The sequence below is a fragment of the Poecilia reticulata genome, chromosome 15, assembly GCF_904066995.2.
Source record: "Poecilia reticulata chromosome 15, P_reticulata-male-v2, whole genome shotgun sequence".
Classification (NCBI taxonomy): Eukaryota; Metazoa; Chordata; class Actinopteri; order Cyprinodontiformes; family Poeciliidae; genus Poecilia; species Poecilia reticulata.
Window position 1 is genome coordinate 15,073,797 of NC_088844.1, and position 14,516 is coordinate 15,088,312.

General features: G+C 39.2%; 1 protein-coding gene across 24 annotated transcripts in view; it reads right to left on the minus strand.

The window, feature by feature from the left end:
• kcnma1a (potassium large conductance calcium-activated channel, subfamily M, alpha member 1a) overlaps positions 1 to 14,516 on the minus strand; it is a 166,117-nt gene that overhangs the window by 14,570 nt on the left and 137,031 nt on the right. For 14 of the 24 annotated variants that reach the window (XM_081616491.1, XM_081616490.1, XM_017308918.2 and 11 more), the window contains 5 exons: positions 9,081 to 9,207; positions 7,572 to 7,796; positions 6,857 to 7,049; positions 2,457 to 2,570; positions 1,163 to 1,246 (listed from right to left, as the gene is read on the minus strand). In XM_081616491.1, coding sequence (XP_081472617.1) covers positions 1,163 to 1,246; positions 2,457 to 2,570; positions 6,857 to 7,049; positions 7,572 to 7,796; positions 9,081 to 9,207 — 743 coding nt within the window. The remainder of the gene's footprint in view (positions 1 to 1,162; positions 1,247 to 2,456; positions 2,571 to 6,856; positions 7,050 to 7,571; positions 7,797 to 9,080; positions 9,208 to 14,516) is intronic. The other 10 variants (XM_081616494.1, XM_008429439.3, XM_008429441.3 and 7 more) reach the window with 1 other exon arrangement.

The following is a 14,516-nucleotide window of genomic DNA, read 5'->3' on the forward strand; positions in this document are numbered from 1 at the left end:
TACATGTTTACCTGTTCCCTGAAATTCAAATGGTGCGTCAGGTAACAACACAGTTTTATCACACTGACATCAGGTGTAGATGTGGTCTGCTAAGTGAAATGGTTCAGCGTGAATCACATCACAGTGTGTTTTGGATTTCAGGCTGAAGTGTCGTCACTGAAGGTGAATCACAATAAACTAGAATTTAAACTAACAGTTGAATAGTTATTTAAGTGATGTAGTACTTTAAATCAAAACATATACATTCTTTACACACAGATTTATATATCTTGCCAATTTTGGCTTTTTTCTAATGAAAGCCAAAAAATATGTCAGTCCACTGTGTTTTATCATAAAATTTGGGTCAATATCAATATCCAATATTAGTATTGTTGCTATGGTGCATATATATCAGATATATTTCTGATCCTTGCAACACCTTTCAAAAAAAAAAGAAAATCAACAACAACCACAACACTGACATTCCTTCTCGTCTCCGGTTAAACAGCTCGCAGTCCTCCCCTACATTACTATCACTATTACATGCCAATGAAAACACCTCATGGCCAAACCCTTCCCCTTCCTGCCAAATGAACATACGCAAATGACAGCAAGATGGAAACAGATATCAGGTATTGATATTGGCCCAGTTTTACTTGTGCTAGTTTGTACTTCACCAATGTCTTAATAAGTGATTACAATTGGTCAACGCTGTCGGTAACCCCGATTTGTTGTGTGTCCCTAGTTATTCTCTGTAAGATGTAGAGCTAAAATGTTAATCAAAGTGACAATGAATCAACTGGGTCTTGGTCGAAGGAGTGGCCGATGGAATAGGGTAAGAGGTGGGGCAGCCCAGTGTGCAAGAGTGTTTGGAAGAGGAACGGGAAGTGGAGTGGAGGTGCAGGGCAGCATGTTGCTATGAAAACAGCCACAAGGACAGACCGCACGTGATCAAAGGGCTAGTGATGAATTGGAAACACAAAAAAGGAGGGCAAAATCATTAAAAAAAAAAAAAAAGGGCCGTCAATTTCAACTAGAATAAAGAATAAAAATATTTTTAAAGTGAAGCCATGGGAGTAACGAGGGCCTTGAGTGCAGCCAGATAAATCAAGACAAGCTGATGAGGAGGCCAAGCAGTGGAGCAAGGGATCTGACGGCAGCAGAGGACAAAGGCTCAGCTTACCCAGCTCAGTTATCATTTGTATGCTGGTTCCACTTTTTTTTTCCTGACTGAGAGAAACCAATGGCAGTAGTTTGCCAGGTTTAGCTAATGGTGATGAGACAGTGCAGAGAGGGGGGAGAGATGCTGTTGTTATTGGAACACTTTCAAAGGCTTTTTCTAAAAAAAAAAAAAAAGTCAAAGTATTGGTGTGTCGACTCCAGAATTACGCTCATGGTTCTCCAGTGTCTCTGGATTAAAGTGCATACAAAGCCATAGGTGTCACAGCACTAACCATTTAAAACCGCAATCAGTTTTACCACGGTAGCACAGAACAGGGGATAAACAAGGTCTTATCCACCAACAAACCTTTTTCACACGGCATGCAAGGAAAATTGATCATGCACCTTTGATAGGGAGTGTTTTTATGTTTCAGCTTTAATCTGCTCCTGGCATTGTACCCTGAAGATATGACAGTGTAATTACAGCACCTGGTTCCAGCGTGACATGAAGGCTCTCTCCCCTCTTGCTCGTTCCTCATCTGTGGGACAATGTTATCACATCTAGATTTGATTCTTGCAAGAAAGAATGCGGCGGCGCAACGCCAGTACTTGCTACCATTTAAGTGAGTGACTCCAACCTGACTCGGACAATAATCTTTGTGGTCAGAAAGTGTAATGGGAGAACCTCCATTCGGGTAATGGCCGGGTTGCATTAGGTAGCAGCTTTCTCTGTCTGGCCTTTTCTTAGTTGGCCTCACGCTCTATTGCTCCCTAATTGGGTCAGGGGAGACAAAGTAGCTGGTCTCTGGTGTTTGAGAAGGCCCCTTAGAGATCTGAAAGTTTCATGAGTCCCCCTCACCAGTGGGAATACAACCAGTGGCATTGTTATTAATAAATGGACATATTTTGCAACCCAAGCACTTTTTGTCCTTCTACCTTTTCTCCCTCCTTCACCCTCTCCATCTGGCTGAGTTTCTCTTGTCCATTAGTGAACAAATTGCAGGAGATGGAGCTTTTGTCCTAAAAGTGCCGGCCTGACATCTTCAAATCAACTTGTCGTTTGAAAGCAACTATCCACATCGAGTAAATGTAGGGAAAAAAAACAAAAAAAAACCTTAAGGCAGACTTGAAGGGAAGCAAAAATTCCAAACGACGCATTCCTCAGTCAATCTGACACTGAATGAGTTGGAACTTTTGATAGCAGGATGAGGTTGTTGAACTATCAGCTCTGTTTGTCAATGTCTGGGAATGAATTATGAGCTGATTTGAGGTTACAAGGTATGGCATGCGATATCTGTGGGTGGAAACTGGTTTACCTAGCTCTGTGATGATGGGGATGTTGGATCCGGTGGTTACCGAAGCCTGACGCACAAAGCCATGTACTGGACTGCTGTCTGGAGATGACCTGTCCATTCCAGGAGGCGTGAAACCTGAAGACAGAAATACATTGTTACAAAGAACAACCAAAAACTCATTTAACTTTTAGCAAACTTTTTGTTTATCAGGCTATAAACAGTGGCAAATGTAAAGGGTGTATCTGTGTATTATTTTCTTTTTTTCTACATTAGGGAGGCTTTACAAACTAGTTGGGTTTATTTATGAAGGTTTTGTGGCAGATGGATAAAAGTGGATAAAAGATAACTGGATTGTGTAAAACTTTTCAAATTACTTACTTATTATTCACACGTATATCATAAATTTTAAAAATTTTAAAAATATATCAAGGCGCTTCTATGTACTACTTTGCCCTGCAGAGTAGTGCCTCTTTGTTAAATTACAGTCAAGATTAAGGGGAAAAAGGCGAAAAAATCTACTCCAACTTTAAATGTATTTTACTTCAAAAGAGTCATAAGAATGAGCATGTCACCAAGGTCTCTATATTTATATATTCTGCTCACATCAGCTCACCTAGCATTTAGTTTTTTATGTCCCCTTTCTGCACAATTTGAGAGTGTGGATTAGGAGGAAGAATAAAAGAAAAAGAGCAAAGTGAACAAGGTGCCTGCTTAAAAACTGATAGTTACTGTGCTTTTAGGGGTCAGCAAAGACAACTTTAGCATTCACATCCCTCCATCTATGGGCAGACATAAATTTTATATGTTGTTCATTTTGTTACGATAAAATTGGTGAAGTGTATCCTGAAAACCTTTTATGGTGCGGCACAGAACCATGAAATACAAGTGCAAGTGACAGCAGTACGAATTCACATGACTTCACATTTTTGCATTTTCTCAAAGTGACAAGTAAACACCCTAAATCTGTAATGCTATATGCATAATGCATCACCTGTGTTTTGACATCCATCATTTAGTGCTGACTACAGCAAAATGTCAGCTTATAGTGCCAAGGCCATGGAAACATAAGGCAAGGAATATATTCAGGTCACAAAGTTTTAAAAGCATTGCAAATTCAGTGTGCGTGAATATGTGTGTGTGTGTGTGTGTGTGTGTGTTCTTTTCTTGTCAAAAGTCTCAATACGCTGCTCACATTACAAAAGAGAGCTTTCAGGCCTTTGCAACGAAAAGACACCGAGCAGTTTAGGACGGAGTAGAAAGCACACACTGAACCGAAGCCTGGTTGATCCCAACTTTTGTTAAACCAATTATTAAACAAGGTCTGACAATGCGAGTCAGCCAGAGAGCATCAGCTCCAACATCACACTGTCGAAGTCCATAAAGCTGAGGAGTGTGATACAGAGTTTTGGGGGATTTCTTTTTTGCATTTTGCCTCTTAAATGCTGCTCTAACAGTTTTCCACAGCAAACATGAAGACAGTGCAAAGATGTAGGAAAACAGCCTCTGTTCAGTTGCAACTCATGCGCCAGAAAGCGATGCTGGTGGGAAACACGAGGCCTACTGCTGTGCTTCTTTCAAAAACATGTTAGGGTTACAGCCTAAAGCTGCAACTCAGTATGAGCTGAAAGGCTCCAGAGAGCTGGATGTCTTTATTGAGAGTTAAATATGTTATCTTGTCTGATCAACCTACAGTTCGGCTAAATTACCTGAGAGAATTTAATCTCAACATGAAGCATTAGCATATTAACCTAAAAAATATTGCATCCCCAGTATATAAATCAAGGCAAAGGTCTGGCTCTGTTTCTGGATTTCAATTGAATTATGTTTGTTTTTCTAGGATTTTATGTATTTTATGTTCTTTTATTAAATTAATCCAGCAAAATACACCACCAGAAAGTTTTAAAAGCAGTTTCATTACACAAAATCCTCTCCATTACATTGTTGTTCACAGTGAGAGGCTGTAAAATAGTGCCTTTTGAGCTACAATGTACAATAGACAAGCGAGATCTGGGTTACATACCCCCGTATCCTTGTAGCCCCGCGGGCACAGCTATGCTCTGTGGTTGACTACATTCTACAAGCAGCCGTGAGAAGCTCTCCCCTAGGAAAGCACGTGTTTACTTATTCATTTGCACCTTCCAAATTCCACAGATAGCGTCTGAACGGGAGCGACGCCAGAAGGAAGGAATCCCTGAACAATAGCGGCATTTGGGTATGTTGGTGCATTTTCTGTACTTTGCGTATGCATGACTGCATGTCACTGTGAATGTGTGTTCTCTTAAATGGGTAATTCGTGTAAGACACAATTATTGATAACACTCGACTCCATGCATCGATCTGGGGAGGGAGAGACTGAGACCAATGAGCTTTTGCACGGAGGTGGCTCTCAGTGAGTAGAGCTCCCCAGAGCAACGAGCTCCGAGGTTCGCCTTCTGCTTATTGTTCCTTGGTGGCACTGCCACTGGAAGCTAATCACTCACTCACGGCTGGGAAAAATAGCACCACTGGCATAAAAGTTAAACATGTGGAAATGTTCCTTACAAAAAAATAAAGACAATTCTGGTTTGTATAATAATCACTGCAGTGCAGAGAAGTACACAAATCATTTTTACAATTAAGATTTGTATTATTGTTGATTATATGTTTTGTAAGGGCCTTCTTAGAAAATGTGATGGTACCCCTCCAGGGGTTGTCTTTGAAATAATTAAATCAGTAAACAGACAAATTGTTTTCAAGTCTCTTATAACTAAAATAACCCTTCTTCATTAAGGCTTATAACATTGCATTGTTGCGAGTAATAAATTCCAGTTTGCCAGCTTTTGGTATTTTGCAGCACTTGACAGGTTTTTATCTTGGGATGCTCTCAATTTAATTCTACCATCTTCTCTGACTAAAATAATTAAAACATCGCAACAGGATGATGCCGTCTACAATGTGTTTCATGATTGTCATCATATGTTCAGGGTGTTCTGCAGTGCTTCTTTTCTCCCACATATAACGATTTGTGTGAACTCTGAAAGGTTCAATTTTGGTTTCATCCAACCAAAGCACATTCTTTTACATGTTTGGAATATCTTCTTCGTGGCTTGTTGGGAACTTCTAATTGGACTCCACAGCAACTCTTGCCACTCCTTTATAGAGACTAGATTATTGGAGTGTGTAACTAATGGTTGTTCAGTCAACAGATTCTCCCTGTGGATCTCTGCAGATCCTCCTGAATAATGTGCCATGAATAATGCTCCTCTTTCCAGGCCTGTGAGTTTCATGTAGATGTCCATGTTTTGCAAGATTTGCAGGTATGCAAATATATTTCTTTTTTCTTTTTACTAACTATGGATTACAACTCCATGATATGTCTGCAGTGTTCCTTTGTCTTGATTATTCTGTGTCTTCTCCTATGTTCTTCAAGAACTGGTTTTATGTTCAAGCAACACACAGAAAACAAAGCATAGTTACTAATTATGGGATTTCTAAAAGCAGATTTTATTTAGATTTTATGTAGGGACAAAAGAGTAAAGAAAGTTGAATACAATTATGTATTATTTAGTGTTAGTCTAATTGCAAAAAATTCTAAGCAAATATAGTGAAGTTTGTCATTGTCATGTGATAAAATATGAAAATGTTTCCACGGCGTTCAATCCAAAGAAAGAGTAATAAAAAATATTCTATGAGACTTGAGTCAGCATCTCTGCTGTGGTGATGCTCGCTGCACTGAGATCAAGGTACGGCTTTCAAGGTAAACATAAACCGAGGTTTACCTGTGGGTGAGTGTGTCTGCACAGATTGCCTTGGCATGAATCCGCGTGTGTCTAAACTGGTGCAAACACACCCACACAAATGCGGAAAGCGTGTGCCCGCATGTGTCGCTGTTTTGTCGTGACTAATGAGGAGCAGCTGATTTGGCCTGCCTGGTGATTTGTACTAGCTGCTTAATGATGATGAGGCCTGATGGGATGCCAGGTTCATATGTTTGTCTGCAAACATCAACAATCTGTTCCAGACGATCTGCCAGACTCCGTATCAGGGGGGAACGACATCAAACGGCACAGTCATGTTGATTACATCATTAAAAAGTATTATCAGAGAGGTTTAGGAGCATTTAATTACCAGAGAAAACACTCAAATTGTCAGAAAATTGCACAACATAAACTTTAAAGAATTGACATAGCAATCAACACAAGATTTTCAGTGTGCGCGTCCTCACGAGCGGCACTCATGTCAGCCTATGGATAATACAGTAGACTTGCAGAGAATTTTGATTAAGAACATTTAGCACTCTCTATTCCTTCCAGTGAGGCTGCTTCATCCCCTCCCCGTCTTTTCCTCTCCTTTTTCCATTCTTGACTACCGTCTTCCCTCCTTGCCACAACCTGTCCCCTTTGGGCAGCAGTGTACATGGAGTCTAATAGGACGCTCCTTACCTTGGGAATTAGCCTGTAAGACCCCAATGCTGTCATCAAACTGCATAGACTTGATGTTGAGTGATGCCAAGATGCATTCCTTATCCTGCAGAGAGGCATCTTCGATATTGTTCTGATTGGCTGACAGTATTACGCACATGTCACAGAGGTTGATGTTGACAGCCCTTAAATCTGCCCGACTTAATGGTGTACCCTTCAGGGTGAGGAGAACACAGAGAAAAAGAGCGAGACAGCAAGAGAGAGAGCAAGGGAGAAAAAAAAAACGGAACAGAAAGACATGGGGGAGAGAAAAACAAATTTAAGAAGTGAGCAGAGTGGAGCTTTGGGAAATTAGTTAACAAGTATTTTTTGTTTTGAGGCAATGACATTCCACTGATCTAACCAGGCATTAGAGATTCATAGACATGGACTAATATAAAGGCTAGCCTGCGCTGAGGGCTGTGTTTGGGATTCTGCTCTGATCATCAGTCAAGCCAGGCCTAACAAGCTCCAAGGCACCAAGCCATGCCATCTGTGATGGGCACTGCAGCTACAGCATTCATAAACTCCACTTTGGATATGCAGGATGTGTCTCTCCTCAAGATGAAGGAGGTTTACTGAGCTCTCATGGAGTGATCTTTCAATTGAGAGACGTGTGTGATGGAATCAAAATGACAGCGGCTCCTTCAAGATTTCAATATGTGTCTAACTGGAAATATTCAAACTGAGCACTTACAGGTAAGATGGAGACCTTGGGGAAGTTGTGTAAAGTCTCCCACTCTCTCCGAAGGTAATCCAGCGAGCCCACAAAAACTATAGGCTTTAGTTCATGGTAGTGAAAATTGCTGGCTCTTAAAGGCATCACCAGGTTTCGCAGCCCCACCAAAGCGGACGAGACATCCCCAAATATACAGACCACTACATGGCCGCTCAGCACAGTCATGGAGGCTTCGCTTCGAGTCTGCAGGGAAACAGAAGGGCATGGGTAGATAAGGGGAGAGGAGCACAGAAAGGAACAGGGGGGAAAAAGGTGTTCCAGAGAAGAAAGAATGAGACAATGCAGTTGTGCATGGATGTTACTTTCACTTGTAAAATAAGGTCCGAATCCAAATCTTGAAATTTGGCTTCATCACCAAAGTTTAGCATCAACACAAGACGATGTTTAGCTAGGAACTGTTCCAGTCAGAAGGGAGTAGTCTTAGAATAAAAGAAATTGCGTTTGTTTTGTAGGATATAATTCAATCAGGCTGAAAAATGCAACATCAAGCTCACACCTTGTAAAGATAATACCTTATTCTTAAATAAAAATAATAAAAGCCTGTTTTAACGTCTGTCACCTGTCACATAAACTCCATGTGTGTTTTAAAATCATATTTTAACTTAAATTTGCTTCTAAAGTTCAACTTTGCAGACAACACAGAATATGTTTAACACCAATCAGGGATGATATTATGACCAATGACAGGCGAAAAACAATGATTACCTCATCACTACGGTGGCAGGTGGGACACATCACACAGCTGAATATTATAATCTGACGTGTTAGAATTATGAAATATTGACAAGAGTAAAGTTTTCAGCAACCTTGTTAATGGCTAAATCAGAGAATCTCTTTTATGGGTTGTTCCCAGTCTGTACTGTCATCCCAAGGTAGAAACAGCAGTGAAATGGCAAAAGGGTTGATTTTGCATGAGCTCCAGCTCCAGCAGCTCAAATTACTGAAGTTAGAGCGAAACGTTTCAGAATATATGAATAAGGGGCTCAATGTGGCTGTGGTGTTCAAATGTTATGCCTGAACGGTGTGGAATAAATATAATAGATTTAACTTATAAAGAACAAAAAATCATTACATTCATAAAAGTTTTTAGGAACCAACTTCAGCTCATGCAAACTTTGATCCGACACCAAAGTAAATCTTTAAAACCAGCAGGTTCACTCAAGTGTAAGTCACACGAAAGAAAAACAAAACAAGTTTAGCATTAGTCAATTAAATATCAATGAAGTATCAGTGAACATCTGTGTGTATGTGTGAAAAGATTGAGTGGACTTGTACACAGGAAATTAAATTAAACAAACTCACCTTGAAACAACAGAGAGGCAGTGAAAAAAATTTCAGTACAAGTTAGAATATTTTTTTTTTGTTACTGCAGTATTGATCGGAAATGTTTGCTCCCAAGCAAAAATTGTTTATATATCTACACACTACAGAATTGCAGCTGCAGAGCTGTGAGCAGAGCACACTTACCAGGATGACTTTCTCGATTTCTTTGGAAGGGCACCAGTGAAACATTCCCGTCGAGTCGTACCTCTTGACGTTCATGTCCATGTTCTCAATTTGTTCATTTCCAGGAATTAGGAGGGGATCGTGTCGACTGGAAAACAGATAATGCTTTTGTTTAATGCAAAGAAAACTAATTTCCAATAATTCTCTATACTTATGCACTTGAACAGTAAAATAAAAAAAAAAAAGAAAAACTGCCGGTGACAAGAATTGGCCAATTTGTTGAAACCAGATGGACTCTAAATAACTTGTTTTTTATGGAGATTATGTTGCATGTGCCCTAATTAAGTGCCATCAGGTCACGCTGACAACATTTACATTTAGTATGGAAGTTGTTACTGTGAGAAGACTCCAATATTTTGATCTGTAAGATGTTCAAAAATAAACCAAAGAGCTCTTAGGAAGGAAACTATATTTTCTATGGAGGCATTGGAGTTGATCTTCCAGGATACAACAGAGGGTTAGATGTCAGCAGCTATCTGTAAGTAAACTGTTTCACAGAAAGGTGTTATTAATTTATTCATTTATTACCTGATGCTGGATTTAGAATTTTTTGTCTTTTGGGAATTTCACAGCATTTTTTTTCTTTTTTTACTATTTCACCATTATTTTAGTAAGAAAACTCTTGAATTAAAATTGGGGAACCCCCTGAGGGTTACACCATTGTAGTCTACTGTGTACTAAACAAATAACTAAAATGTACAGACAATTAAAACAGCATAAAATTCACATAAGAATAAGTGAAATAAAAGAAAAATTAAATAAGTTGCAATTAATGCCTCTTACAAACGAATAAATAAGATATGATGTAATTGTCTTTCATTCATTTAATTTCACTTTTTTGTATTTGCAGCGATGCAAAGAGGAAAAGCCCTGAACGTTTGGTATGTTTTGGAGAAAGCATTGTATTATTTTAGTATACAAATGTTATTGTTAAAGACTGGTATATTTTAAATACGTGGACAAAGAAAACAGTATTTAGCTGTTATTTTAGAGAAATTGGAACTGGTATCTGCTACAAAATCACAAATTTGTGCATTTTTAATTCTAAATCATAAGGGCCTCAATGACAAAGTATCATTAACCCATCTTTTCTTCTTGCTGTCAAGAGATCAGAGGCCTTCTTTGCTCATGCTGGAAAGGAAAAAAAAAAAGCTTGAGCTTTACAGTCTTAATGGCATGACAATGCAGGAGCAATTACTGGCTTTTACCCTCTTTTTCAGTTCCTGCTGCCATGTAGGTAGCAAATGCTCAGACAGGCTCTGATTTTAAATATTTTAAGAATTTGTCTAATCACATTTTGCTCTCTGAAATGATGACCATAAATGTTTTAGCATCATGTCACAAACAAACAAGCTTAATCCACACCAGTGGGTTCCTGAGCTTCATCCAGTGTAACACTGACCATGAAGGGGCAACAGTTGCAACCAGTCTACTGTCCTCTCGTTTATTATACCAGACACGTTCTCACTTTTTCACAGCCGAGATGCAGAAGTTATTGTATTTACTGTGTAACCCAAATAAGGAAGCGGCAAGAGCAAACTCCTAAAACACAGAACCGCTGAGAGACAGACGTGAATATTATGGGAGAAAACGTCCCAAGAGTTTGACATACATCTCTCTCTCACTATCACTTTCTGTTTCCTCTATCAACACTGCCATTCAATGACAAGGCTTTGATGTCGTCTCCTCTTTCCCTCCAACCGATTGGAGAGAAAGCAGGAGTTAAATAAAAAAAGCTGTCAATTAGCCACCCTCTCTTTCCAGCCCTCGTTCCCCCTCTACCCCTCCATCAGTTAGAGCAGGTGATAATAACACTGACAGCATTTAGTGTTTTTACACTCAGCCTGAATCTTTCATCCAGAGCTGCGTGTTGCGCCAATCAACTCCGCCGAGCGCCCCTCCACCCCTTCTCTCCTTCCGTCACTTCAATCTGCTCGGCTCAGCTCGCCTCCTCACGCGGGCTGACTAGCGCATGCAGGCGGGCTGCCGCTCCACCTCGCTCTGCCAAGACAGCTATCTTTCACAGAGCTGTCAGCGGTGTGACTGGCAGCCTGTCACAGGCTCCGTGCACCTCCTCCGCCTCCTCCTTCCCCCTTCCTCCTCCGCGCCTCGGGCTGAACCTACCACAAGGCTCCGGGAGAGCAGACACTACGTCTGTGCTACAGGGCCACGCCCAAGGGATATCAGCTGCCGAGGATCCTGTGACATCCTCTGATAGTGGAGGCGTGTTGTCAGTCATGCCCCGTCTCAAATGCTTAGAGGTGTTAAAGCCATGAGTAGTGTAGTTCATTATAATCTCATTCTATAGGATGATGCTGCTGAACAATACTATTTTAAGAAATAAACACAACCCTTAATGCAAATTTGTGATTGTTAACTTTTTTTTTCCGCCAAGGACATATTTGTTTAGTAACAAAACCAAACTTAATTCCGATATCAGATTACAAACCAAATACTTTTTCTATTTTGTCTTATTCAGGGTTGAAATTTTCATGACCAAATTCCATACTTTTCCAGACTCAAATTACCACAATTCCTTATTGTTTTTAAACATTTTAAAGTGTTAATACACAAGGTTTTTTTACATTTTTTTTTATTTTATTATGAATTTACAGAATATTTTATTGAGCAATAATACAAAACTAGTAAGAATGGATGGATGGGTGCTCAAAATACTCAAATCAACTTCCATGTCAGCGTTTCCAAGCAGCATAGGATCCTTTAAAATTTTTCAAAAACACTTTTAAGGAGCACAAGCAGTAATTCCCTTACACCCTTTCTCCCTCCAGTACCTCATGCCCCGTTCTCCCTTTATTTCCAGCTCTTTCCCGCTGTATACATTTCAAACAGAGTTGAGTTATTCCAGTGCATCAGTCTGCAGTCACAGGCTGGGGATGGGCGTGCTCCCCCAATCCCTCCCTGCCAGACTATGAAGGCAGCCTCTTGCTTTGAAAATTTCCCCATCATGCAAACTGACAAAGGCATACTTTTCAAAAGCCCACAGCCAATCTGTTGATCATTATTTATTTACAAAGACCTTCAGGCAGCAAGTCCTATAAAAAAATAAATAAATAAAATACTTGATACGTATGCTGGCTCTTCTGCTAGCTCGCTATTGTGTTTTCCCTTGCCTTGATTGGTGAATAAAGTTTCCCTGGGGCTACCTCAAGCGATCCCTCTTCATTGTGCATTAAAATTCATCTCATAAAGTTAATCTGTTATATATATATATATATATATATATATATATATATATATATGTATGGTATGTTAACAGGGGCATGGGATTACAATGGATAATGTGATGTTCTGCTACGGGCAAAGTTTTAAGAGAAAAGAAAATCTACACATATAACAGAGGACCTGTCATGCCAGTACCCAAGAGCCAGCAGTATACAGAAGCCCCCCTAAAGCAGAGAAAACTTTGACACCACTTTGAAGTGTTTTGGAAACTGAGTAAATAACTCGCAAGGATTATTATCACTGTGAGATCAAAGCAGAGATGCATATATTACATGGCAAACAGGGACCATCTCTTAAGCAGAGCGGGATGAGAAGAAAAGGTTTTGTGCTTTAAGTTAGGCAAACTAAACAGCCTTTTAAACAAGCAGTTAGCTGGAAATGTGCCAGTGTCTTGTTTTTGTAGGGGTTTTTTTCTTCTTTTTTTTTCACCCTCTAAGCAAGGGCATCCTAAAATGGTACTCCGTTGCAAACTAGACTGAGGGGTATGACTCTATGTCGAGCTAATGGTTTGGCAAGTGTAAAGGCTTATTAAGTCCTTGTTTTGTGGAGAACTGAGGGGGAGGCAAGCAGGCAGGCAGGCAGGCAAGTATGCCGGACAAAATCACACAGGCACACAAAAGCAGAAGGAAGATCGCTGCCTAAGGGATCCTAGGAAAAAACTAACATACAAAGAACTATGGCAGAATATGAAGACAATACAGAACAATAAGGCATCTGTAGATACAATAACAACAAAAGATATATACGTCTTTTCGCTTTCGTGTAAACGTTTTATGAGTTAATTTATTATTTTTGCTCTAACAATTAAAAAACACAACTAGTGTAGCAGCATACATGAAAAGAACAACAGTCAGGTAATATTTTTAAAAAAATAAATATGAAATTTAAATTGCTATAGAGAAAAAAGTGTAGCAAACTGATTCTGTGTTGTAGCTATATTACAATTGTAGAGTGTTTAAGAACCATTATTAAGAATATGCTTGAGAAAGTTTGAAGCAAGGATTTCATTTTATGCCAATGTTTAGCGACAGCGCTAAGCTCAAGCTTGCTAACATGCTAGCAGATTTGACAGCTAGCAATCTGAGCTTCTTTTAAGTCTGACGAAGTCATTTCTAATTAACACAATGTCTTAGCTGTTTTTCAGGTAAAAATGTTCCATGCCACATTGTTAGAGCAGATTTAAAAGGTTCGTCCAGCTTTAACTCTAAAGAAACTTTAATGCCAAAGTCAAAACATGGTGGCAAGCTGCACATTTTAAACCAAAGGCGTCTGCTGCCATTGCATAGCACGTTTTAGCTGTTTACATGCCACCTTGATGGAATAGTTTAAGAATACCATTTCTGTAACTATTTAGGCATTTCATACATAATTCTCACGTTTTTGTTACGGAACTTGTTAGTCATGAATATTACCTAATGCTAAGGAGGACCCAACATTCATCAAACTTATGTTTGAGAAATGTTGAAATAACTGCATATATATAAATAACTGAAACTATATTCTTGTAAATAAAGAGTATTTGGTATTGATCAGTTTGTAGGTTTTAAATATCTTAAGTAAGGTGATTCTGGATGAAAAATTATACATGCACAGCATTTGTCTGGTGTTTTAATTTTTTTTATTTTATTTGTTCTTTCAAATCAAATTATATAATTGAACACAATATTTTGAGTAAGCAAGTTAAAAGTGTTATTTAATTTTGTTGATAGTAAACCATTTAAAAATTGGTTGGATTTTGATTAGATTTTTTAAATCTGAATCTTTGTTAGTCAAAAATATTGATTGAAAGCTGCCCAGATAACAAGTAAGTAAATCGGTACACATTATTTTATGGTTAAAGTCTAAAACAAATGTACTGGTGTAAGCTGGGGCTTGCTGCTGTGCATCTGACACAGCCTCTCAGTTAGAGGTGCACAAAAAGAAAAAAAAAAAAAGATTAAAAAACACTGCCCCTTTTATCTTTCAAAATCAATTAACAGCAGTTTAATTCCACGGGACAGGATAAAAGGAAGGTAATATCCAAATTCATATTTGATTGCGAGGATACATCTTGCATATGGCCTTAAGTACCAGAAACAGTACTCACAGGGGTTCCCACAATAGAGCAGTAGCCTGAGGGCAAAGTAACCATGCAGGTCTCTCTGATTGGTTGCC